This window comes from Mus caroli, chromosome 8 (assembly GCF_900094665.2).
Source record: "Mus caroli chromosome 8, CAROLI_EIJ_v1.1, whole genome shotgun sequence".
Taxonomy (NCBI): domain Eukaryota; kingdom Metazoa; phylum Chordata; class Mammalia; order Rodentia; family Muridae; genus Mus; species Mus caroli.
Window position 1 is genome coordinate 103,995,409 of NC_034577.1, and position 26,544 is coordinate 104,021,952.

A 26,544-nucleotide genomic window follows, 5' to 3' on the forward strand; every position below is an offset into this window, starting at 1 on the left:
TGTAGACCAGGCTGGCCTCGAACTCAGAAATACCCCTGCCTCTGCCTCCTGAGTGCTGGGATTAAAGGCGTGTGACACCATGCCCGGCTTTATTATGCATCCTGTAAATTCCAAGCATAGGCTTGGTATTTTATACATGCTAAGTCAGTTGATTCTGATATCTCCCTCTTAGGTCAGTACTGTTATTGGTCTAGTTAACTCATGATATAATTCAGGGATATTAATAAACTTCCCAAGTTGGTTTACAGAGGGTAGGCAGAATGAAGAAGCTCCAGGGCCTGAGGTCACAGCATATATATATATATATATATATATATATATATATATATATATTCTATATTATAAATCATGTGCCCTTTTTCTACTGAAATATTTACTTAAGCTGCAAGCCTTATGTTATTTTTGTAGTCTACTTGTTCAATACATGTTCAACAAGGGAGTGGCCCAAATGCCCATCCCCACATCCACTTTTTATGTTATTTCTCAAATTCTGAGCAATGCAGAAGCAGAGGTTGATCTGAAGCAAGAGTGTCCATTGCAAAGTCAATTGCCATACAACCTTGGGAAGGTCAACTACACAGCTCATTGTTTTGTGTCTCTACTTGAGTGGGAGTCAGAATCCTTGGCTCTCATCTCTGCACATGCTATAGAGGACTCCAAGAGGTTCTAGTTCAAGAGTAGAGAGACTGTGTTCAAGAGAGTCTGTTGACCCTATTAGTCCCTCATGAGTCCATAGCCAGGTATTGAATATATATATATATTGCAATCTTTCCTTGGATCTTACCAAAAAAGTGCTCACTGGAGATGAAGCCTCATCTAAACTGTCACCAGAGGCTAAGTTACTCAACCATGTCACTCAGCTATTGAAGGACAGTGTATTTCATTTTTTCTTAAATATCCTTTGCCATCTCCATTATAATAAATGACTCAAGTCTGAAAGCTATTAAATACATTGGAATTGACTCTGCTTGTTTTATTGTTATTAATATGTGAGTGTAAATATAAACACAAACATCTCTGAGGAGAAACTTGAATGGGATAGAAAGGTCATTGAACATATTAAAAAATTAACAGGATAGGTCCATGAGCAAGATATTTAAACAGAGCTGAAGGAGTTTGGTCCACATGTTCTGAGAAACAGGGCTAGAACAATGCTGTTAGTCATAGTACAGCAGCAAAGGTGAAATCTTCTAGAAGATTCCCTTGGAATCTTAGTACTCAGCTAGTGAAGGCAGAGGCATCATGGCTTGGAGGCTAGACTGGACTAACAGTGAGAGTTTGTCTTCAAAAAGAAAAGGGTTGAATTAGGAAATACCCATCATGCCATAGACGATCAAGCAGTGAACATTAACGCTAAGGTATTTCCCATTTAGGTCTAGGGAGATGGCTCATCAGTTGAGCACAAGTGCTGCTCTTATGAAGGATCTTTATTCTGTTATCACTGCCCTCTTGAACCAACTCACAAGCTTCTACTACAACTCCATTTCCAAAGGAACCAACTCTTTTGACCTCCTAAAGCCCCTGAACTTATACACACATATTCTACCACACACAAATACATATAATTAGTAAAACAGTGCGCCTGGAGAGTTGGCTCAACATTTAAGAGCATGCACTGCTCTTCTAGAGGATCTGACTTCAGTTTCTAACACCTAGACCAGGTGGCCAAAACTTCAGAGAGATCTGACTCTCTGGGCCCCTGTATCTGGCTTGTAGTATCTGTATTCACACACACACATGCCCATACACACACACACACACACACACACACACACACACACACACACCTTCATGTAATTAAAAATAATAAAAGTAAATCTTAAAACATATAAAAAATAAATTTTAAGAAGGTCTAATTTCCTTGTCCATTCGTGTGCTTTTGGAAGCTTATCACCATCCCAAAGTTATGTTTATATCTCTGGCAACCACTTGTAAGGCATTTATAACCATATGCATATGCTCCCTGGAATATAAAACTAACCATTTTACATGCCCACTTCAGTGAACAATGCAAATATAGCCACAAAACACTGGGTCCTTATGTCTCTATCTATGTCATTTAAATAGGAAGAAATGACACCGTCATATTGCAGAGCAATAATATAGAAGGGAGGTTCCAGGATATTCTGAACAATTTATAACTTTTCACAAATTAGCTGTGATGTCTCATGTCGTCCAAACATTCATTAACACAATTTTCAAAAATTTAAAATTGATTTGAGGGAGGCTATCCAGAGGTTTCTTTTTGTATTTCAGACTTCATGGAATTAAAAACCTAATGGAAGTTACTAGAACATTTGGCCAGGCATTCAATGAGAAGTGTGCACTTCGCAGATGTTAATATCAAGCCTTATGCATGGCAAATATACACTCCTATAATAAAAAATTCAATTATGGATCACAACACAATGAGACCACTTGGGGGCATATTTCATATGAATATTTGCTCTGCTTTGAATCTTAATTGTGTTGAATGCTCATTAAAGAGCATTAGAGAAGTTTCATAATTACATTTAAAACTATAGATGAGGAACTTTGCAAATCATTTTCCCCCTTCAAAGAAAAATGTTTACCTCTAAGTTGATGTGAGAAAGTAACATAGTTCACATATTATTTAAAATATCCCCACTGCATAATTATTGGGCAGCACCTGATTAGCTCTGAAGGTTATGATATTGTACTTCAGATGTTAGGTTATTACAAGGTGATACTAGAATTAGATATTCTGAAATGGGTACCACAAGATACCACATTATACTTACAAAGGTCTTAACATTTAAATAGCTGTCTTCCCTTCTCTCCTTCTTTCTACCATAAAAAGTAGGTTAAATTTTCATTTTGATCTAATAGTCTTCTCCTTTGGAGATAAAAACGTCATAAAATACAACCTCAATTTTTGTATGTTAGCCATCTCATCCATATTAATTTGTAAAAAAAAGAAGGATGGATTTTGTTTTAAAATATAAATATTACCTGTTCCCTTGGCCAGTGATGTGCATAGATTTGGGGATCTACTGTAAATCTTTCAAATTTTGAGAGATTTTTTTCATGTTATTTCATTCATGATCTCTCTCTCTCTCTCTCTCTCTCTCTCTCTCTCTCTCTCTCTCTCTCTCTCTCTTTCTCTCTCTCTCAGCTGTCTATGAGCAGTCATGTGAAGCCTATAAGCACCAAGGAAATGCTTCTGGATTCTACTACATAGACTCAGATGGGAGTGGTCCTTTGCAGCCATTCCTCTTATACTGCAATATGACTGGTAAGTTAACACACGTCCACTGACTAGATAAATCTGCTTTAATAGACTGATTGCACAAAAATTAAAATGAAATAAGTATAACATCAATCTGATTTGCAACATGACTGAAGTAGATTATTAGTTTTAGTTTCCTCACTGTTGCTGTGATTAAACACCCTGACAAAAGGTACCTTAGGAGAGAAAGGGTTTATGGTAGCTTACAATTCCAGATTCTGGTGTATCTTTTGGGGGAAGTCATGGCAACAGGATCTTGAGGCAGCTAGTTACATCAGATCCACAGTCAGGAAAAGAGGTTATGAATACATCCTTGCTCAGTGCTCAAGCTAGCTTTTTCTGCACTTACACAGTCTAGCAAATGTAATGATGCTACCCATAGTGGCCCGAGTCTTCCCAGGAGATAATCATCCACAGACAGGCACACAGACCAACCTTCCCTACATAATTCCTCATTGGAACTCTCTTCCCAGGAGATTCTTGATTGTAGCAAGATGATAATTAAAACTAAGCATCACAGTACTATTTAGTAAAACACAACATAAATATTTAACAGATGTGTTAGTTAAATGTTAATAATTTACAATATTGTTAGTCTGTGTGCAAGTGGTGACTGAGCCATGTTCCTAAGGATAAGCGTTTCCTATTGTGTCTCAAAACACAGCCGTTGTCAGAGCAATCAATGCTTAGGAAAGAAAGATCTGGAAAAAACAAGAGCCATTGTTTTAAATATGTGTAACTATGAAATTTATTTGTTTTCTAGAATTCCTATTCTACATAAATTCAGACATAAATTAGCAGTCACAGGAAAAAATGGGTTTGATTAAATTCAACATCTACCCACGATTCAAAAAGAGCCAGAGTGCTCAGAAAGATCTGTTAACATGGGTATCAGCTTGTAACTATTGAGAACTTTCCCCATCTTGCCAGTGTGAACAGCTTTCTTATGGGGGGGTCTTAGCCAGTACAATTGGTAGAAAAAGCACAAGGATGGGAAAGAATGGCCTATAATTTTCATTATTCATGGATTATTAAAGTACATATTAAAATATTCTGGAGAACCCTAGTAAATGATTTTAATTCATAATAATTACATACAGAAAAATAAATAATAAATATAAATAATAAATACAGATAAATAAATACATAAGATTATTTGTTTCTATATACTAGTAGTATGCAATTAGAAAATGACCTTTTAGAAGATGGAATCTCCAACGCCTCAAAACTCTCAAACACACGGTTAAAAAAATACAACAGAGGATTTTCAAGGCTTCTCACAGATAGGTATAAAATGTTCTTTATACAATTTAAAATCCTAGAGGTAGAGAGGAATATAAAATTTTCATTAATTAAGAGACTCAACATTATAAAAATGTCAGTTCTTGCAAGATTGATATTGATTTTTAGTACAAACCTAAATTAAAATTCCAGTGGGGTATTTGTTTGTAGGTTGGTGTGTTTATTTTGGTGAGAATGGATAAGCATATTATATACTTTATGAGCACAAAGGAAAGGGTCAGAAATAAGTCAGTCTTGAAGAACAGAGCTGAAGGACTCAGTTGTAGCAGGTATAATAAACATTAGTAAATAGAGAAAAAAAAGACTTCATAAATAGTTTCATTCATGTTGAAATAACTGATGTTTTATCAAAATGAGAGAAATGGACAATGAGAAAAAGGTAACCATTTCAACAATTGGCACCAAGGGGAATTGTATATAAATGTCAAAAAAGAGGGCACATCTATCTTTCTTTCATCAAATACAAAAGGAGAATTCTAGGTATGCTGTTTTGTCCAATGTTAGCCATATAATACTCTAAGTTGATTTAGATTAATTCCAAGGTTCAATGATTTCAAATGCATTTTATCAATGCAAGCAAATATAAGTACTTTAACTAAACCCAATAATTGTCAGTCAAATTTTAACTGCTGAGTCACGTATGGCTAGTAAGGGTTATGCTGGCCTTCATGGCATAGATAGTCTACATCAGTGCAGGAAGTAACACCTCACAGTGCTGTGGTTAGACATCCATAGCAGTAAGGGAACGATAGGAAGGGAAGGGGGCAATTCTGAGTCGAGTCACACGTTGTTGTGGAGGGAGATTTCCTACTGAAAAGTCTAGTTGTGGATATCTGAAGAAAGAAACTTCTAGATAGAAACAATGGCAAATGCCAACTCCTAAGACCTCCAGGCATCCCAGCAATGAACCCAAGTTAGCTTGGAGTATGGCCAGTGAGTGGGGCATAGTAAAAGATAAGAAGAGATTCAAACAAAGGGCAGAAGAAGAGGGAGAGTTATGTGGTCCTTACTATAGAGTCTTAAAGTCGTTGGGTATTGTCCCTAGTGAGGGGAAACGTATTTAGAGCACAGTCCTATATAGTGTATACAGCCCGAACTCCTTTGATAGGACCATAGTTGCTCTCACATTGGCAAATGCCTGTCCAGGGGCAAAGAACCAATAGATAGAGCATTAAAGTTAGGAGGCCATTTAGGAAGCACCAATGTATCAGTTACTTTCTTACTATTTTAATAAAACTAAGGCAATGTATAGAAGTGGCTGGGTTTGTAACATTTTTAGGGAGTGAGATTCCACAATAGCAGGACAGAGGTAGCAGGCAGCAGGTGGCTGGAGCCTTAGTCAGGAACTCGTATCTCAACCACAAACAGGAAGCAGAGAGCAAGTGGCATAACCTGACCTCAGTGACATACTTTCCCCACATCTCTTTTCCCAGTCCTTCTCAAAAAGAACCACCAGCTGCAGACCAGGTATTCGAATTCTAGAGGCTTATGGGGGAACAGCCCATCCAGTCACCACCAGTCACCACCGCAGGTATCCAGTGACAAGCTGGTCCTGGTGCTATTGCCCTTGACCAATAGCAATGCAGATGGGGAAAGGAGACCAGCTAGCCCTGTGTGTGTGGCATACATATGAGATGTAAGAAAGCAAGAAGAAGCATGATATACATGGACAACCAAAGTCCTTGCATTACTGGAGATAAGATCAGGAAAAAAAAAACCTTTGAGGAATGGACATCAGAAATTTCACTTAACTATTTTAAGTTGACAATTTCTTGTCACAGTCAAACAAGATGTGAAGGAGACGGCTGAACAGAAGATAACAATAGGTCTATACTAATATACAATTCTAAAAACCACAGGTCAGTGGTTAATCCTGGGCTATTGATTTTTTGTGGTGTGAGAATTACTGTAGAACATATCTTTAGAGAGTTTTCAAATGCATTGGTTGGTGGCTTCATGAATTGGCAACCGCTGAGGAAACAGTTCTCGAGACCAAACCAATCTAAAACACACGCTGATTCGACAGGCTTGCCTCCCATGTGTGACTGTACAGTCTGCAGGTTACAAATTCCCAGACAGTAGCCAGGAGTTTCCTTCTCTGAGGTCAGGAGGGGCATAGAACCGTAACAGTCCTTCAAAATGGTTATTTTATGGGTACAGATTTGGATGTGCTGTTTGAGACATCTGCTTCTCAGATTTTTGTCTGCTCTGTAAATTTAGATATACTCACTGTGAAAAAAAAATTTTCACAAAGAACAAAGGATGAATCTGTCTATGTAAGATACACACTTCAGTGTTCCCACGAATGCTTTATGAGCTATTTGTCTACATATGAGGTATTTGTTGTGATTCTGAAAAATATGACCTATGCAAATTAATTAATATCTCTGGTATCTGAGGCTTACACACACACACACACACACATACACACAGAGAGAGAGAGAGAGAGAGAGAGAGAGAGAGAGAGAGAGAGAGAGAGANAGAGAGAGAGAGAGAGAGAGAGAGAGAGAGAGAGAGAGAGAGAGAAAGAGAGAGAGAGAGAAAACAGCAGAGAGTGAGGTAGTAGATAGGAGGGATCATTTATTGATTTATGGTTAGTCATGTTCCATAAAGTCACATGGACATTAGATTAAAAAATACTAAATCATTGCTCCTAAGCAGAACATAGTAAGATAGGTTTGCAAGAGCCCTCTGGTAACAGCATTCCCCTCAATAGATCAATATTTAATCCTTTATATGTGTTTAAGGTAAAAGACATTATACATACACATACCCATTATGCGCGTGTGTACACACACACACACACACACACACACAGTCACACAAACACAGTCATACAAACACGGATGCATGCATGCATGCATGCACACACATAGGGAAAGAGGAAAGAGATCTGTGATTCATTAAAATTGAATTCATGACCCAAAGCATTGGAACCCAAGGCAGAGCAGTAGTCCTCTAACTTGTTTTATGTTCAGATCATGGTTTGAGCTTAATGATGATTCTCAGTACCTCAGCAGTATTAGGGGGGCATTTTAAACAGCAATACCGTCAGCTAGAAGAGAGAAAGGGAAGGATTACAAGATAGATCATAACTCCATTCACTTCCAATATGAAAACTGAAGCGAGAGGCAGGGAGCAGCTGTTTCTTCAGCTCTGGCTGAACTCAATTTTTGCTACTCTGTGCATGACTACAAATGACTAGAAAATTTCAGGGTTACACATAAATTTCCAGCAAGTGGATGAATTCACAAATAATAAAGATCTATAAATGATGGGATCAACTACCTCACATGCTACTATGGATATTAATTCAGGCATGCCTCACCATATGCAAATTGCTGAATTATGCCTGCCAGATGTTGAGGGCAGAGACACAGTTGTTCAGGGACAGCTCCTTGTCTCTGGAAGCCTCAGAATATTGAAACATAGTCCAACAAAAGAGGGAACTCAGAATATAACAACCCCAGCCAGAGGTCGGAGAAGCACTTGTGACAGTGTGAGAGTCCCCTTGGCTTCTACTTTTGCAAACGAGGACACTAAGACTTAGCAAATGTCAGTGTGACAGGCTGATGGTATCAGGTGGAACAGGCAAGAACTTAAATCTCGGTCCTTTTTTTTTTTTCTTGCAGCCCGAAGCCTTCCCCCACTTTGATCAGTACCCTGTTGTGTGTCTCTTCTTGTTACCCAAATCAGGTATAGCCGTCAAGAAAACCAGGCACACTGCTGAATCAGTAGCTTGCAAATGTGTGACTTAGAAAACTAATAGAAGTTTGAAATCACTGTGAAGGAAAAGATTCCAAGTGGATTAAAAATAAGTCTAAGCATTACAAGCTAACTGACGCAAGCAAATAAACAAAAGTCTGTATTTCCAATGGATAGTTTCTTAAGTCACATTAAAGACGGACATTTCTTTGCCAATTGGGCTTCCTAAATATAATTTGAAAATAGAATTAGATCAGTCCCCGGGAATGTAGCTGTTTGGTGGAAGGTGGTTTTATTCTATTCTAAACTCACCGTGTTTGCTGGGATGAAATAGTTTCACCTTTAAAAGTTTCTGTTTATCAAACATTACATTGTAAAGAAGATTGCTTCAGGGGGAGCTAAAGTGGTCGCTTTCAAATCCTCCACCAATGGAAATTCTGGGCCTTTGCCTCTCCATTCCCTGCTGTACTGTTGGGTGTTTCTGGGCTGACAACTCTACTTTTTTTTTTTTTAACAAGTAGTTTAGTGTGATTTTTATCATAATGACGTGGGGATATCAGGGTTTCTTGGAGGGAAACTGAGTCATTCTGGGGGCAGGGAGGGGGGCTTGAGTTCCCCAACATTGTTGGCTTTCAAAGCTGTCCCAAGCCTATGGCTTTCAGGTTCTGCCAAATCCAAAGAAGGAGATGCTTACACAGTGTGGGCGCTTTCGGGTGAAGGCTATCACCGATTCATAGCTGGAAGCTTAGGAGAGAGAACGAGAGAGCCAAGCTGTTTGAGCTGGGCATGAAGGTTGGCCACATGGCAGGGAAGAGAGCTTCAGATGTACAACACAAAGCCCAAAGTGGCAGAGACAGCACAGGTTGGTTCTGCCAGCATCTGAAAGAAAGAGCCAGAAGAAAAGAGAAAGATAGGCTTTTTATTTTATGTTATCTATCTATCTATCTATCTATCTATCTATCTATCTATCTATCAATCTATCATCTATCTATTTACTTTTGAGTCAGGGCAGAGAAATCTGAGTGGACCCAACAGAGCCTCACTGTGGTTCATATGGATGGTCCTAGTGTGTGGGAATTCTGGGAAGGAAAAGTGTATCATCCCTTTAATGGGATAATAGTTCCGTCTATTTCTAACTGTGACTTAAATAAAACCCTGTCTTCCTGAGAGGTAGTGTCTTGCTCGGGTTGTTGACCTGCCCAACTAGATAAACTCCCCAGGGAGGAGGCTTCCATTCTGTTGGCTAGGAGACAACAACTTTCACCTAATGGACACTCAATGCTATTATTATAATAAGACAAGGGTCTTACAAAATTTGCCTGATTATTTTTACCTTGGAGAACCCAGAGGCAGAGAGGCTTCTTAGCAGCCATTCGGTTAACAGAGAAGCAGCTATGTAAGCACCAAGACTGTTAGCTGGCCTCCTTCTTCTGCTTTTCAGAGCCCCGTACTCCTTACCTGCTCCTTCCAGCCCTTAGCTCATCTGTCACCCTCGGCTATTAAACACGAGGCAGCCACAGCTTTGTGACTATGTTGCTTAAACAGCAGGTTTTTTTTTTCTTTATACTGTTATCACCCTAAAAAATAGCAGTCAGCCTCAGGTAAATCAAGGCCTTAATTACTCAGTAGCTTTATTTACAATTCATAGTATTAGAAATCTCTTCAGGGAGAGACAATGGCAAACTCAAATTACCATTCTAATTTTTTTTTTAAACTCCATAGATTTTTCTGCCTGTTTCAGCAATCTCTTCTTGCTCATTGCCCCTCGATTCCTTACCCCATAACTCTTGTTGCATTTAGTAAGGAATAATTTCTCAGGAAATGAAAAACATGACTGTAAAACAGACATAAAGGTAAACACTTGAAAGCGCATTTTTAGAGATTGTGTTGAGTGTATTATTAATGGAGAGATGGGTTCTGTGTTAGAGACAGGTCAAAGGAGAAATGAAATAACAAACACATGTACATATGAGGACTGTTAATATGATTGTGTAAAGGGAGGCCAAGCTGTCTTCTGCTGCTGCAGAGGGGGCACGTCAGTCGGCTGTCGATCAAACAGTAGTTGCTTGTCTAGCCACAGGAATTCCTAATAACGTGTAAGGAAACAATGTTATTCTTTCTAAGGGAGGCCGAAAAACTGACAACAGCTACAAGTGCAACCATAAAGCAAAACAACACACAGAACCACTGTGAGGTTGAACAACCTTCAAATGTAGATTTGTCTTGCAAGTTACAGAGAGTAAATCTCTCTAGAGAGATTTAAAGGCTTGCCTGTCACCCACCCTCTGGGGTAATTAAAATCTAAGGATTTGTAACCTCCCTGGTCCAGATTTGTTACATTCCAGAGCCACAGTTCTTCTCACTTTAGGGATGGGGAGGGGGAGAGTCATCCTGTAGAAGACCTGCATCCCACTAGTCAGGGCTCCTGTCTTGGGATTCTGCTGCAGCACACACACACACACACACACACACACACACACACACACACACACACACAGGTGCATCTGGCACTCGGTGCCATGGCTTGTGAGAAACTGGAATGTGAGAAACCTCAGCTGTTAAGGTTCCCTGTGAGAAATGGTTCCCAATAAGGAGTACTTCCAGGTCAGTTAGGACAGGTAGGTAGGTAAGTAGGTGACAGTAGTAAAAGACAGAAGGTCAGTACTTGATAGATGGATAGATAGTAAATGAATGTGTAATTGATGACAGATAGATGATAGATACATAGATGTTAGATTGCGAATGGGTAGATAGTTGATAGGTAGATAGATGACAGCTATTTATTATATATTATGGATGAGTAGATAGGTAGATGAAAGATTATAGAGGAACTAGCTAGGTGATAGGTAAAGGATAGGTAGATGATATATGGATGGATGACAGACAGTGATGAACAGATGATAAATTGTAGGTAAGAGGATAGATAGATAAGGAGATACATGCATGAATATATAATATCCAGATCTATGATGGATAGGTAAAGCATAGATGGATCTTTACAAAGATGATAGATTATAGATGAATGGATAATAGATATATAGATGATAGATGTATAGCTGATAGATGATGTATGATAGATAAAAGATAGATAGGTAATAGATACACCAATAAATTATAGATGAATACATAGGTGATAGAAGGTAAATGGTGATTGGTAAATAAGTGATGGATGGATAGATCATTGATAGATGAGAGATGAAGGTAGCTATCTGTATATGTGACAGAATAACTTGTTAGTTTGGAAGTAGTGTGCCATCATAGACTGTGCCATCATAGACTGTTCATGGCAGGTCACCATCCTCTCTGTCATCTGTCACTTAGAGTGTTATGAAACAGTTCAATGGCACTGGAAGTTTCAGAGACACCACAGATGGCAATCAGATGGCCTCCTGGGCTGTGCTCTAACCTAGGCGCCGTGCCGTTTCTATTGATCTGTTTCCTTATTTGATGATTTCCTCATTCCCTCGCACATGCCCTCTGCATGGGTCAAGCTGTGAGCTGGTGACACCCAATGGGAAACAATGTCAATGATTTCACATCGAAAGTGCCCAGTAAAATGACTCACTACAGATTACATGTTCCTTTAATTTTCTGATGATCATTTCTAAAGCCACACCAGAAACCTCAGTTACTGTAATCCGGTCTGAACATCTAGGAAAGTGACACTAAGTTGCTCCTAAACAGGTGGCTCCAGATCTGGCTTCAGGAGCCCTCGCCTCCATTGCTGAAAATCTCGGATGATTTCCTATCCGTTTGCCTGGGAGATCTAAATGGGCTGTTAAGTGCAACTTCTCATTAACTGCACATGTAGTGCAGCATTTTGTATCAGAAAATAAAATTGCTTATAGAACCTCTGCTAAGGTCTGTCTACTTCAGTATTTCCAAAAGGAAACATTTATATGAGCTGCCATTGAAGAGTGGCCACACATGGTGGCTTTAACCTTTTCAGAAGAGGGAAGCTGGACTGTAGGGAGGTCCCTCTTTAAGTGACCCAAAAGACCCAGCGACAAAGGCTCCAAGCAGGTTCTTTGTTTTGCTTGTCTGGAAGCCAGTCAGCCAGAGTTAAGTTTCTTCATGTGCAGCAGCAGAGTCACCCCAAGAAAAGGCCATTGGTTCTGTTGAACAATAAGAGCCACACCGACAGAGCTCAGGGTGACTACAGCCTCCTGGTAATAATAATAACCTTAAACTTCCAACAGCAGTGGTTGAGTCAGCAAAAACTACAGGATTTCTGACCTAGCCGATTGACTGGTTCTCCCAATTCAAGCTTGGATTTTTACGTTTTTGCTATGCTTTCTGAAGGGCACAGACACATGCCAGGTTTCCAGCTCTATCCGATGACCTCAGCCACGTTCTGTAGGCCACCCATAATTAATTTTATTAGCTTATATATTAGTACCTTCTGCAGAGAAGCATTCTGCTGATTGCATCCTATGCTAAGCGGAGACATAAAGAAAAAAAATGAAGGGACCAAGCTGCCATTTCACAGGAAACCATGACCCATAAACAGAAGACAGTGAACACTGAATTCTTTTTCCTGTCTCTTTTACCCATCTTTCTATTTTGATTATCACAGGAGTGATGGAGATAAACTTGACCCTCCACCTTGTTTGTGTTGTTGATTCTTGTGGCTATATTAGCTAAATAGAGAATATTCTGTAATTTATTACTCGCCCCCCCCCCCCCAAATTTGGCAAATTCATCCATGCACAACTGACTATGATCCAAATTCCATAACACCTGGTGCCCTCTTCTGGCCTTCAAGGGTACATACAGTCATATGTACAGCCTTAAACACACACACACACACACAATAAAAAAAAAAAAAAAAGAAAAAAAGGTATATGCTAATATTGATTAAAGAGAGATTAAAATTTTGACTTCATTTTGGTTGGTAACATGAATAATTTTAAAAGTAAACAATTTCATTTTTACATCACATAATCTAAGTTATTTTACAAATTATAATATGCACTTTCTCCTACATCATAATATGTAATTCTACATGTATAAAACAAATAATATTCTACACTTAGGACATGTGCAATTGTTTCTTTCTTGAGAAAAAAAAATAGTGATGTATCTTTAAAAAGCTAGGCTATTAGATTTCACTCCATGACCGTGACTAAAAAAATTCAATAGTTCTGATTTTTTCCAATAACGTTCTCATAAATATTGCTGTGGTTAAATAATATAAAACAAACAACACCATGGCAAACGCATGGAATAAGCATCTATTTCAGGGGAGAGAGTCATTATAATTTTACAAAACTTGAGAGTCCATTTGTGTTGATTTTGCCTCTCAGAGAGATTTGATGACTAGAAAAAAAATTCAACTCAGAGAGAAGATGATTTTGATTTTCTTTATTTATTTTAACTTTTGCAGACTAGTGATGGTCTCCTCTCTTTCTTCCCCCATTTCTGCATACAAGAAACGGCATGGACCGTCATACAGCACAACGGCTCCGACTTGATGAGAGTCAGGAACACTCACTCTGAGAATGCGCACACTGGGGTGTTTGAGTACATGGCCAGCATGGAACAGCTCCAGGCCGCCATTAACCGGGCGGAGCACTGCCAACAGGAGCTGGTGTATTACTGCAAGAAGTCGCGGCTTGTTAATCAGCAAGGTGAGTAGACTGAGGCACCTGACACGCTCTCCGGGCTGCACGGTGTGCTTGCTCAGCCGCATCCTGGGGTTTTTAATTTCACGGAGGTGCTGATGTTCTGCTGCTCACTTAGCAAACGTGTCACAGTTTGGAAATCTCGTGGATGCTTTTGCCTGGAGAGAAGCACAAGGTCAATTTACATCGAGCTTTGTTCAAAGCCCGGATTGCTTTCTGACTCTCCTCTTGGCCTTAATCGGATAACTGTGCAGTCAAGGCTTCATTCTGATACTAGATGAAGGGAGAAGACGTTTATCCCTATAAAGAGCAAGCGGCACATACGGTTTATTTTATCAAGGACGAGAGCTAATACAAATATGTCTCAAAGTGTCTATTCTGCGTAACTCTTTCTTCATGAACTCTTGACAACTAGCCTCTAGGTATAGCTGAAAATTAGGAGAGGCTGCCAGAAATGGTGGTTTCAGCTGCTCAGGCGGAAACCAGAAGAATTCATGCGAGCTCGTGCATTCTAGTAATGAAGAACCAGTTTTAGTTCTGTCTGGGTTTTACACTTTCTCCAGGGGATTTGAACTCGGGTCCTTTGGAACCGCAGTCAGAGCTCTTAACCACTGAGCCATCGCTCCAGCACTTTACACTTTCTCTTTAGAGCATTTCATGGTGCTAGAGCAGTGCAGGCATTGTAGCTTCGGCCATAGAATAGACTTTAATGAAGTGGTTCTGAAGCGAGCAGAATGGCGTTCCCGCCATTTTAACACGTCTTCCAATCGTCTACGTTACAAATCTTCATGGAGAAAAATCAAGCCTTAAGAAGCCTTGCTTCCACTTGCATGTCTTCTCTTTAAAATGTTCAGCTGCCTTCTGCTCATTTGTGTGACACCGACTGCTTTTCTTAGACAAGGAGGACATGCCCAGACCCACTGTTGTAGTAATAATTAATCCCATTGGGCGTTTCCACCCTGCCTTTGATCATCCAGTTCCCAGATAAAAGACACACAACCTCTATATTTATAATAAGCCTTTAAAGCACAAGATCTGGGCACATATCTACCCACTGTACTAGTCTGTCTACTTCCCTACCCATAACCCCAAGTTATAACCTGCCATTTTCTATCTGGGCAGCTCTTAACTTTAACTGGCCAGCTCTCATGGCCATGTTTTCATGCCTCACCTACCCCACGACGATCTCTCCTCTCTCCACCTTTTTCTTCCTCATAGTCTTTATCTAATATCCCAAGCCTAAGGACCGACACCTCACCTACCTTTCATCTGCCCAGCTATAGGCTGTTGATCTTTATCCAACCAATAGTTTTAAATGAAGGAGCAAGGTCACATAGCATTACTTGGCGTAGATAGGTGAGGATTCTCTCATCCCTGTTCTTGAGGCAACCAGGGGCAGCATTTAGCATCATAGTACATAGCAACAGACCACACCTCAACAGCTTACTTTGCATATTCGACCTTTATACCTCTCTGCAGCTTAGTAGTGCTTTTGAGCTGTGATACTGGGGTATTTTCCTTGAAAATTAGGGTACTAAGACCTATGCTCCACAAAGTCACCTTGTTTTACTCTTGTTTTTTAGCCTAGCATGGGCTTCAGTGGCAGATGGACCATTGAGAAAATATTTTTAAGTGTAGGCCATACGACTATCGCATGGCATGTGGAGCACCCACACAAAGGATGGCACAGCAGGACTGGTGTCAGACAGCTCCCTCTTCTTTTTCCAGTGAGATCTCCACTTACTCTCTGCTCACTTGATGTAGGATTATTTTCTCTACAATATGCAAGTTCCCTTCTCCCTTTGCTATTTTCCATAACGTTCTTATTTAGATTTTTATCCACCCAATCACCATCTTACTGGTGCCAATTCATCTTATATCCTAAAAATTCAACTCTGTGAATGAGGGCCACACCATCATGAAAATTAGAAGATTTTCTTGCATATGAAGAGAGGGTTAACTTCCTCTCTAGGTCTCTCATTGATTAGATATAGGACTAGGGTAGATGAAGCTTTGATTCACCAAGGAAATAACATCTATGGAAAGGTGCCACCAACAAAGACAGGGATGTAGCTTTCCATTGGATAACACACCTGAGGTGACATACTTGAATCCTCAGGCATTCTTTGTAATTATAGTGAAAATACACAGCCCAGAAGGAAAGAGATCATTCGGTTGTTCATTTTGCTGAATATTTATGTTATTTTACATTGCATAATATTCTGTGAATTTATTCTCACCAGACATAGCAGGATTCCCCTCTGGTTTTGTTTTTGTTTTTAAATTGGATACTATTCCATTGTGCAGCTTGGTAACTACAATATTGTATTGTACACTTAGAGTTTACTAAGAGAGCTGTTCTTTTCGTACATGCACAGAACACTCACACATATAACTCCATGAAGGGATAGGATGGTCCCAATCAATTCACGATGGATATATCATGGTGTACGATTTCCATTCACTAACCCAATAAATCTGATCACTAAAACATATGGGAAGAAAATCGTCAAACTCACAAATGAGTCACATGATATTAAAACCAACAGATGGGATCTCCAAGGTGATAAAAAGCAGAGCATGAAGCAAGAAGGACTTTACACCTCTGGTAGCAGCAAAGCCTTGCAAGCTACTGCAGCCAAGCTTGAGACTACACTGCTGTGTTAGCTCTTGTTCCTATTTCTTTGATAAAATACCCCCCAACAAAAGCATGTTAAGAGAGAAAGGGTTTATTTCAGCTCACATGCTGAGGGTATAGTCACAGTGGTAGGAGGTCCTAGTGGCCGGGACATGAGGCAGGTGGGAATGTTACAATCTCACACTGGAAACAGACAATGCTGATCATTGCTGCTCAGCTGGCGTTCTCCATTGGATGTAGTCTAGGTCCCAGCCCAGGGAAGGATGCTGTCTATCTTGATGGTGGGCTTTCTGTCTCAGTTAACCTACTTAAAAAAATGCATGCTAAGAATGCCCAGAGGCTAAGCTAATCTAGATACTTTCCTCACAGGCGTGTCTGGAACCCTTCTTTGTAGAGCAGTGTTTCTCAACCTGTGGGTCACGACCCCTTTGAGGATTTGAGTGACCTTTTCTAATTGGTCATCCTGCAGATCACGTATTTACATGACGATTCATTTAGCAAAACTACAGCTATGAAGTAGCAATGAAAATAATTTTATGGTTGCAGCTCACTCTATTAAAGGGTCATAGCATTAGGAAGCTTGAGAGCAACTGTGTTCAAGGTGATTCTAGATCCTGCCAACATGATAGCCAATATTAACCATCAGATTAGTAAAGAGACCACCCAACCCCAGAAGGCTGTGGACCGGCAGGCAACGATGATTGCTGGTGATTGCTAATTACTGGTCTTCTGGGGTAGATACTCAGAGTTTATCTGAGATGGAAGAACTGAGGAAAGAGAGAATAATTTAGTTGCTGAGGTTCCAATAGGAAAGGCAAGAGATGGAACAGAAGGCGGGCTTAACCTGGACCTTTGGATCCCAGGGATTTAGCAGCTTCTAGCACTGAAGTGCTGTCACTGAGTAAGAATCCAGTGGATTTAATGAACAAATGTTCTCAGCGGATGAGGATTTGTGACTCAGCTCATTGGAAGGACGGTTTCTGGGGATACTCAGGGTGATTCAGAGTTTAACTATGGAGGACAGAATGTAACTAGCATGGCTTTATTTTAATCAAAACATATTCCTTGTGCTTTTACAAACGAATTTATACCCTTATTTAAATTAGTTAGTTACTCTTTAAAAAGCCTTAGATAGGTTCAAGTGTATTTGATGTCTTTAAGCACTTAGCCAAGCCTGCTGAGATGACTCAGGGTGCAAAGGCAGATGTCATCAAGCCTAATGATGTGAGTTTTATCCCTGGGCTCCAGCTGGCCAAAGAGAACCAAATCCTGAAGGTTCCTCCGACCTCCAAATGCATACTGCTATACACAAACACAAAGTCATACACACACATTACATATACACATATGTACATATACACACATATATACATACATTTCACACATACAACATACACAACACATGCACAACATATATCACATACACACATACAGCATACACATACAAATCACACATCACACACACATATGCATACAGACATACCACACACATACATATATATACACACACAACACAATACAGCATGTGCACACAACACCCATATACAACACACACATTATAGTGATAAATAACATACAAAATATTCAGCAATTTATCTTTTATAGGGAAGATCAGAAATATAAGTGTAAACTTGACTTAGAACTTAAGAATAAGAGTCTATTTTCCCTTGGTCTATGAGGGAATATGAGTATATGAGTCATATATATTTAAGCATTGTACCTTAATAGTAGAAAAGTATCAAGCAAGCGTAACAGCTGATGAATTGTTAATCAAGTTAGAAGTAGAATATCGATGTTAGTAACTTTATAGAACACAAGCTTCCAATGTCTGTGTTTTCATTTTCTCTTAATCGTGGCAATTGTTTGTCTTGGTGGTGGGAGGAGAGCTGTAAGCATTTGCAGAAGGGCTACTTAATAGTAGGCTGAAATGAGCACTGTCAGTGATTAGGCTACGTTTGAGCAAAAGCTGACGATTCCCAGTGGCAATGGTGGCAGTAGCATAAAGGCTTAAAGTCGGGAGGAAAATGGTCTGTCCTTTGTGGGGATGTGATTGATTGGGTTGTTGCTTGCATTTTTCTTTCTTTCTTTTCTATTCTTTTTTTTTTCTTTTGCCCAGTCTCCAAACACTATGATTCTTTTCCTCGGAACTTTTTCCCCCCTGAGATAGATTATCTGCATGCCTCACATCCCTTTCTACAAATCCTCTGCTAAATGTTCTGTCTGCTCCTTGCTTGAGTTCCTTGGCATCGTGTTTAGTCTTGGCTCTGGGAAGAAGCTGGTAGCTGAACATTTATTGTAGAAAGAGATGCATGTAGCTAGGGGAAACTTTTTTTTTTTTAACTGTAATATTTGCTTCAGGCATGAAGATTTTTCAGGATTATTTTTTTAGTCTTCAAATAAATAGCCCAGCCAGTAAATGGAAGAGAAAATATAGACTTCCCAATAAATCCTAAATCATGACAAAGGAGTGCTATACCATGCCTGATATCTAATAAACGGCTAGTATATTTTTAGCCAATAAATATATGGAGACCAGTCAGTGCCTTTATATAACTCTTCAGAATGTTTTGGGATTTAGAATCAATTTTATTTTACTATATTAATTACCACAGTTTATATTTTGATGCCAATTTGTTTTAAAGGTTTTTTTTTTAAGTTGCAAATGGAAACTCTCCTTTCATGAATCAACACCAGCTGATGGTTTCTATTTAAAGAACAACGTATTCTTCATTTAACACTGAGAATAAGGGGGTGAAGAGCAAGTGGGGAACACTTACTGCAGACCCATATTTAGTTTCTAGCACCCACATAAAATGCCTTACAGTGAACTGTAACTCTTGGTTTAGAAGATCTGATGGCACCTTCTGGGTACCTGCATACATGGGATATAAATAAAATTATGTAGGCACAAACACATACTCATAAATGGTAAGTGAGCAATAAACACCTATAAAGATTATAAAATGCTATTTTTTTATAAAAAAAAATAGACTTAAAACAAAGTGTCTTGTAAAGATAATTTCTTCCAAAATGCTGTCAATTAATGTTTAGGGCATTATTATACCGCATCAGTCTCTTTCTGTCTATGTCCCTGTTTCTGCCTCCCTCTCAGCATCTCTGCCTCTCTCGCTATGTCTCCCATCTTGGACTCTTTCCTTCCCTCATACCCCCACCCCACCTTTTCTTTTAATTACTTAGGGAGAAAGCACAATGATCTAAGGTGGAAACAGATTATCTCATCCTTCTGTTTTGTCTTTCAGATGGAAGCCCTCGGAGCTGGTGGGTGGGACGAACCAATGAGACACAGACCTATTGGGGTGGTTCCTTGCCTGTGCATCAAAAGTGCACGTGTGGCTTGGAAGGGAACTGCATTGATGCCCAGTATCATTGCAACTGTGATGCAGATCTGAACGAATGGTAATTTTTCCAATTAATTATGTCAAGGGTATTATGCAGCTACATGGATGCTAGACACATTGATTCGAGGAAATAATTAGATGAAACTATGTTTCGATGATACATGGTGCGGTCATTCTAGTACTACAAGTTGAGAGAGAAATCGATCAGAGGTTAGTTTTAATGACGGACCACACATTTTGCTTATTTTATTTTTATCATATGAGAAAACTGAAACATCTATGACATGAAAGTTATGATTTTTTGAGTTCCTTTTTATTGTTAATATCAGTACTTTCTACTATTTCTATAACAGTATGTACTCAGTTACCGAAGCACGTCTCATCAATATAGGCTGTAAGCTTCCATAGTACAAGTTTGTAGGTTTTAAATTACTATAAATCTGAGCAATTATTATAGCATGTAGTTCTTTCATATTTTTTCCAAAGGAAAGCATGCCACAAAGAACAATTGTTATATGGATAAAAATCTTCAAAATGGGAATCTATAAATTTAGGGACTTGAGAATATAAATTATTTTTATAAGCAGAAAATAAATCCTGTGTATGTGTTCTTTTAATCCTAAAAATTTTAATGATTTTTAAAAATCTTTTAGCATAGAATTTATAGGTATATTGCTCTTATATATCATTTGTAAATGAATATTTAAATGTTTATATTCCCATATCTTTACCCTACATTTTTATTTTAGTAAGCAGCTGAACCTGTATACATTTAATTTTTAAAAATGTAGTCTTTGAGGATTTCATAGCTGTATACCATACAATATGATCAGACCCATTTCCCTTTCTATCTTCTCTAAATCTTCCTGCACACGTCCTTTTCCCAGCTTCAAATCTTCATCTTTTACTTAAAAAGAAAAAAAAAGCCATTTATTTCCAGTTAGTATTGTGGCAAACACATGGGTATGCAGCTGTCCCCTGGAGCATGAGTAACCTTCCAGTAGACACACTCTCTCACAAGGGTAGTTCTTCTTCCCCTAGAAGCTATAACAGTCCAGAGCTCCTTAGTTAAGGGTGGAGCCTGTGAGTTCCTCGAGGTCCCTATGTGCGTTTTTTCTAAGTCCATACTAGAGTGTCCACAGACTTGATGTTGTCCTGGTTATTGCAGCTGTTGTGAGTCCATGAGTCCATTAGCTGTGCTGTGTTCCAAACACATTTCCCAGCATCCCTTAATTTCCTTAGCCTTGGCATTCTTTTCTGTTTTCTTGATTTTTTTCCCCTGCAATATATTTTGATCATATTTCCCCCTCTACTCTACCCCTTCTGCCTCCTTGTCCCAGTGTCCTTTGAGCCTCAGTTACAGAATATCGGTAATCCCACCTCTGTCACTTGTTCCCATCACTTTGAAGCATTCATAATCTAGATTTGAGTATGACCGATGGGATTATAAAATGTACATGTGTTTCAGAGATCAGTTGCTGTTACGTGAACTCATCATTTGTATTATGTAAATGATGTGTTTGCCTGTCAAGCATCATGACCACGATAATGCTATATATGTGTTGTGTACATGAATGTATTAATAAATGCATGTATCTACAAACACATGCACACATATAAGGCTCTTAGCACAACATGGAAGAAGAAGAAGAAGAACCTATGTGTAATCATAGAACTGTGATTACATTTTTATGTTAATTTTTATATGAAGACTATCATCTCTCTTACCAAAATTGTACTTTAAGGAATGGATAGTCTGAAAGAAATTGGGGAGAGATTGAAAGTTAAAAATAACCACTGTGAGTGAATAGGGAATTTAAAACAAATAAGAGTGAACCATACTAAAGGACAGAGTGTGCACTGTAGAATGGCAAATTAAATGAAAATAATAGTAGCAAATATTCTGGGATGAAAAGAAATCACCTCAGATGGAAAACTCAGCTAAGAAATGAAGAGCACCAGAAAATATTATAAATTACCCAGTGTTCCTTAAATACAAAATTAAAGTTCATTGTTTAGTTACATTTCAAAGTTTATAGCATGCATTTAAAGTAAAATACCACAATACTGCAAGCAAATTCTGAGTGTGCACTTCTGTATGTATAGGGGTGTTAAGCAATCTCGTGCATAGCTTGCCATATCATATATTGTGAGATATAAAGTAAAAGTAGACTGAAAAGTCATGGATGTATTTTATAATTCATTAAGGAAGCAGCATAGAGAAGACAGGCATGGATATAGAGGAATATGGAGTTAATCAATAAGGACAAGACAACACCACCCCAACCCCTGAGTAAAACATAGGAGAAAAAAAGAAAAAAAATTACTTTGCCAAAAAAGTGAAATGCCAACTGTCTGTAACTAAGCCATTTAAGTCAAGTAGGTGAAAAATTTTCCACCTGATTGAGAAAGATAGCCACTGTTCTAACTCTTTGTCCGTTTTATAAGCAATGATGAGCACAGATCATTATATTTATTTATTGTTAATCACATTCATTCGTTTAGAATTTCATCCATGCACATTGTACATTCTGACTACTCTTTTCTGCTGTCCATTCCTCTGTCCAACAAATAAGTCCTTCTCCCGTGTTCATGATTTTTCATTTTGTTCTGTGACCACTGAGTTTAATCAGGGCTATCTGTGTGGCCATGAGTTAGACACTGCCCATTGGATCCCAGTGAGCTCAGGAGTAGGTACACAATAAAGACCTGAGTCCACCAGTAGCCAGTAATTGAACCTTCTATAGGATGAAAGTGGGCTGTTGAACTGGGAGAAAGGCATCCACTCAAGAGGCCATTGCGTTCTAATCTTAACCTGTGCTATAGTTCTGTAGTCTAGACTTGAATGTCTATAAGAGGCACCAACATCTTGCCATATTTTCTGCGATGAGCAATTGGATTTTTTTTTTTAATAAGTGTCCAAACTTAGTAGGAGAGTCTTCATTTAGAAGAGCTGGGAAAATCGTTGCTTATTTTAGAATTATGCTCATCATCCTAATTAGAGGATTTTGTTGATGCTCTTGTTTATTTTAGGACCAATGACACTGGATTCCTCTCCTATAAAGAACATCTGCCTGTCACTAAGATTGTGATTACGGACACAGGACGGCCCCATTCAGAAGCTGCCTATAAACTGGGGCCTCTGCTCTGCCGGGGAGACAGTAAGTGGCCCCAGGATATGAACTTACCGGAAGACAGTCTTTGTGTTTAACTATTACCTGTCATTCCATGACAGTGGTAGTGATCCAAAGTGTATCAGGAAAACCCATGGCATGTTTTCTTTAAATTTATGACACTCATGTATGTATATGGAGGGGGGTTGGGAGGGAGGAACATGTGACAACAGTGCACATGTAGAGGCCAGAAGACAATCTGAGAGAGTCTGTTCTTACCTTCCAACATGTGGGTACCAGCAACTGAACTCAGACTGTGAGGCTTGGAGGCAAGTATGTCTCCCACAACCCATCTTTACTTTATGAAAGGTTAGAGAGAAAAAGAAAATGAAAGAAATTATTGGCTACCTAGCTGATTGGTTCATAAATGCATCCTAGCAACCCCAAATTTCTCTGCATCTTTATTTGCTTAGAAGGAATCAGCACTATACAGAACGGTTAAGAGCTCATGTGTACTTCCTACTGGTAAGCCTGGGGTGAAACGAAAAAAAATCAATAGAAGCACATGTCAGTTTGATCAAACATATTTCAACCTTTAATCTCTATTCTTTTTCAGTTCATATGTGTGTGAATTGACTTTCAAGCAATTGGTCTTCTGCTCTGTGTATTCAATGTGTAACCATTCTAAAGTGGGATTTTAATATTCAGATGTAGTTTATGAAACACACAGGCATACACCCATACATAACCACACATACACCCATATACACACATACACACACACGTATTCATACATACATACACATACACATGCACACAAACCCATACACACACCCATACACACACACCCATTCATACACATCCATACACACATACACCCATATACACATAAACACACACACACACACACACATACACGGTGCATGCCCATAGATATCTAAATATTTGTCAGGGAATGAAATGAGCAGAGATTATTAACCTTTCTCATCAAAATCAGTTAGCTTAAAAGTAGACGCATTGATTATGTATGCTTTTAGTATTTCCAGAAATTAAAATGGAAATAGAAATACTTGCTGGCATTAAAGCATGCCCTTAAAATACAGTTTTATGGTGGGAGCTCCACAGAACCAGGAAAGATGTGACATTCAGTAGATAGAGGAAAATGCATAGCAAAGTTGCTTCGTTAAAAAGCAAAAATGTTACTGGCCTATAAACATTACATATGCATTCTATAAAACTGCTATTCACCCACCATTTCTGGTGTGCATCAGCCCTATCCTTGGCTCAATCCCACTATCATAGGAAGATGACATAAGGATATTTACTGGAGGGAAAACTTATGAGCATAGAGATGAGGTCGTAAACTCAGCATGTATCCAGAGGAGTACACAATACTTTGTGGCTATGGAGAAGTTTCTGTTCATCACCTGCCCCATCACTGCATAGATGAAAGAACTGTAGTAACCTGCTGGCCATGTCTGCTTCTCTCCCTCAGGGTAGTCAGGCTCATTGCACACCAGGCTGGGCAGAAGGAAGCATAGCTGGGCACTGGTGGGTGCAGGCAGGATCTTGATTGGAGTGAGTCCATTTAATTGGGAGAAAATGGTATTTATGCCTCTTGGGAAGTGTCCAGGGTCTCTGCGGCAAGGTTTGTGTACCTGTGTACAATTGGCCATGACAGGAGTTTTGGAAGACACTTCATCTAAATATTCGGGGGATATAGGGGTTTGGAAGGGGAATATAGGGGGAGGTGACCTCATAAGGTCAAACAGGAGTGAACTCTGATCACTGTTGGGGTAGTGAATTCTTATTAGGGTTAATGGAGGGCGAGTAGGTTTCCTGGTGTCTGGTTGGGAGGAGGGGAGGTAGCCACCTCCTGCCATCCTGGCTTTGAGGTTTCCAGGGGTGAAGTTGTCTTGACTCTTTCTCCATGTCTCTAGACCATTATGGTGCCACAGTAACCAACCAGGCCCCTTCTCTTATGACGTGTCCCACAGTTTCTGGGAATCAGGTGTACTTCTACTGATGTCATTACTAATTTACTCCCTCGGGATTTTCTTTCTTCTTTCCTTCCTTTCAAATAAATATTTTGTTTAAAAATAAAAAAAAATATTTATTTTGTGTGAGTGTTTGTGTGTGCATTGCATGTGTGTGTGCCCCACATTAATGTTTATTGCCTGCAGAGGCTTGAAGAGAACTTCAGATCTACTGGAATGGAGTTACCGGTGGTGATCAACCATTTGGTAACTGAACCTGGGTCTTCTACAAGAGCAATTCAACCTCTAAGCCACCGCTCCAGCTCCAACCCTTAGAATTATTTATTTTATTTATTTATTTATTTACTTACTTATTTTTTTGCTTTTTTTTTTTTTGAGACAGGATTTCTCTGTATAGCCCTGGCTGTCCTGGAACTCACTCTGTAGACCAGGCTGGCCTCACACTCAGAAATCTGCCTGCCTCTGCCTCCTGAGTGCTGGGTTAAAGGCGTGTGCCACTATGCCTGGCTTTATCTAAAATTCTTGCTGAATATTTAAGCATTAAATATTCTTATATTTAATGTCATATAATGTTACATTTAATGTTATATTTAAGGTCAAACTCCTGTTTGACCTTATGAGGTCACCTCCCCCTATATTCCCCTTCCAAACCCCTACATACTCTCCCTCTCCCTCCCTCTCCCCTTCCCCCTCCCCTCCCCCTCCTCCTCTCCCTCTTCCTTTCCCTTACACACACACACACACACACACACACACACACACACACACCTACAGACAGAATATCAGAAATGAACCACACATATAAGCACACTGATTATATACTTTTAAAATTAATTTTTAAAATTATGCTTTAAGGTAAGTCTACATCCAGGTCTCCTTTCTCTGCCTTCTCCTAGTCGATATTAGCGTGTAGCAGTATCTAGGGGGAGAGGTCAGGGTTGCCGACACAAATCTTGCAGCACACCAGCCTGCCATGCACAAAGGATTCTAGGATCCATGTGTGTATCCTGCTAACATTAAACAGTACAGTTCAGGGGATACAGAAGAAAGCAGTCTTAACAATATAAATATATATCTTGTTTATAATATTCTGAGGCCTGCTAACTAACTTATGATTTACTAATTTAATTGTTATTGACTATTTGGTCCTTATGCCTCCTGTGGTTTATGGGATGAGAGTTATATTCACATGAGGCCTTACATTAGACAGATTTTCACTGTTGCAGCAAAATATCTTGACAAGTTATTTGAATTGAGGAGGGTTTTGCTTTGCTTTGCTTTGCTTTTGCTTCCCAGTTTCAGGGGTTTCAGTCCATGGTTAATTAGCTCCCTTGCTTTAGTGCTATAGTGAGGGGCAAAGTAATTGCAAAAGGCAAAAAGAGAGAGGTGGGGATCAAGCCTGTAATGGCATGGAGGACAGGGACAGAGGCAGAGGCAGAGGTATAGAGGCAGAGGCAGAGAGGCAGAGGCAGAGAGGCAGAGGCAGAGGGAGAGGCAGAGAGGCAGAGAGGCAGAGAGAGAGGCAGAGAGAGAGGCAGAGAGAGAGGCAGAGAGAG

At 39.3% G+C, this 26,544-nt stretch overlaps 1 protein-coding gene across 2 annotated transcripts in view; it reads left to right on the forward strand.

Moving 5' to 3' along the window:
- Cntnap4 (contactin associated protein like 4) overlaps nt 1-26,544 on the forward strand; it is a 290,563-nt gene that overhangs the window by 208,411 nt on the left and 55,608 nt on the right. For both annotated transcript variants that reach the window (XM_021169778.1, XM_029480968.1), the window contains exons 12-15: nt 3,137-3,256; nt 13,690-13,887; nt 19,780-19,936; nt 22,912-23,039. In XM_021169778.1, coding sequence (XP_021025437.1) covers nt 3,137-3,256; nt 13,690-13,887; nt 19,780-19,936; nt 22,912-23,039 — 603 coding nt within the window. The remainder of the gene's footprint in view (nt 1-3,136; nt 3,257-13,689; nt 13,888-19,779; nt 19,937-22,911; nt 23,040-26,544) is intronic.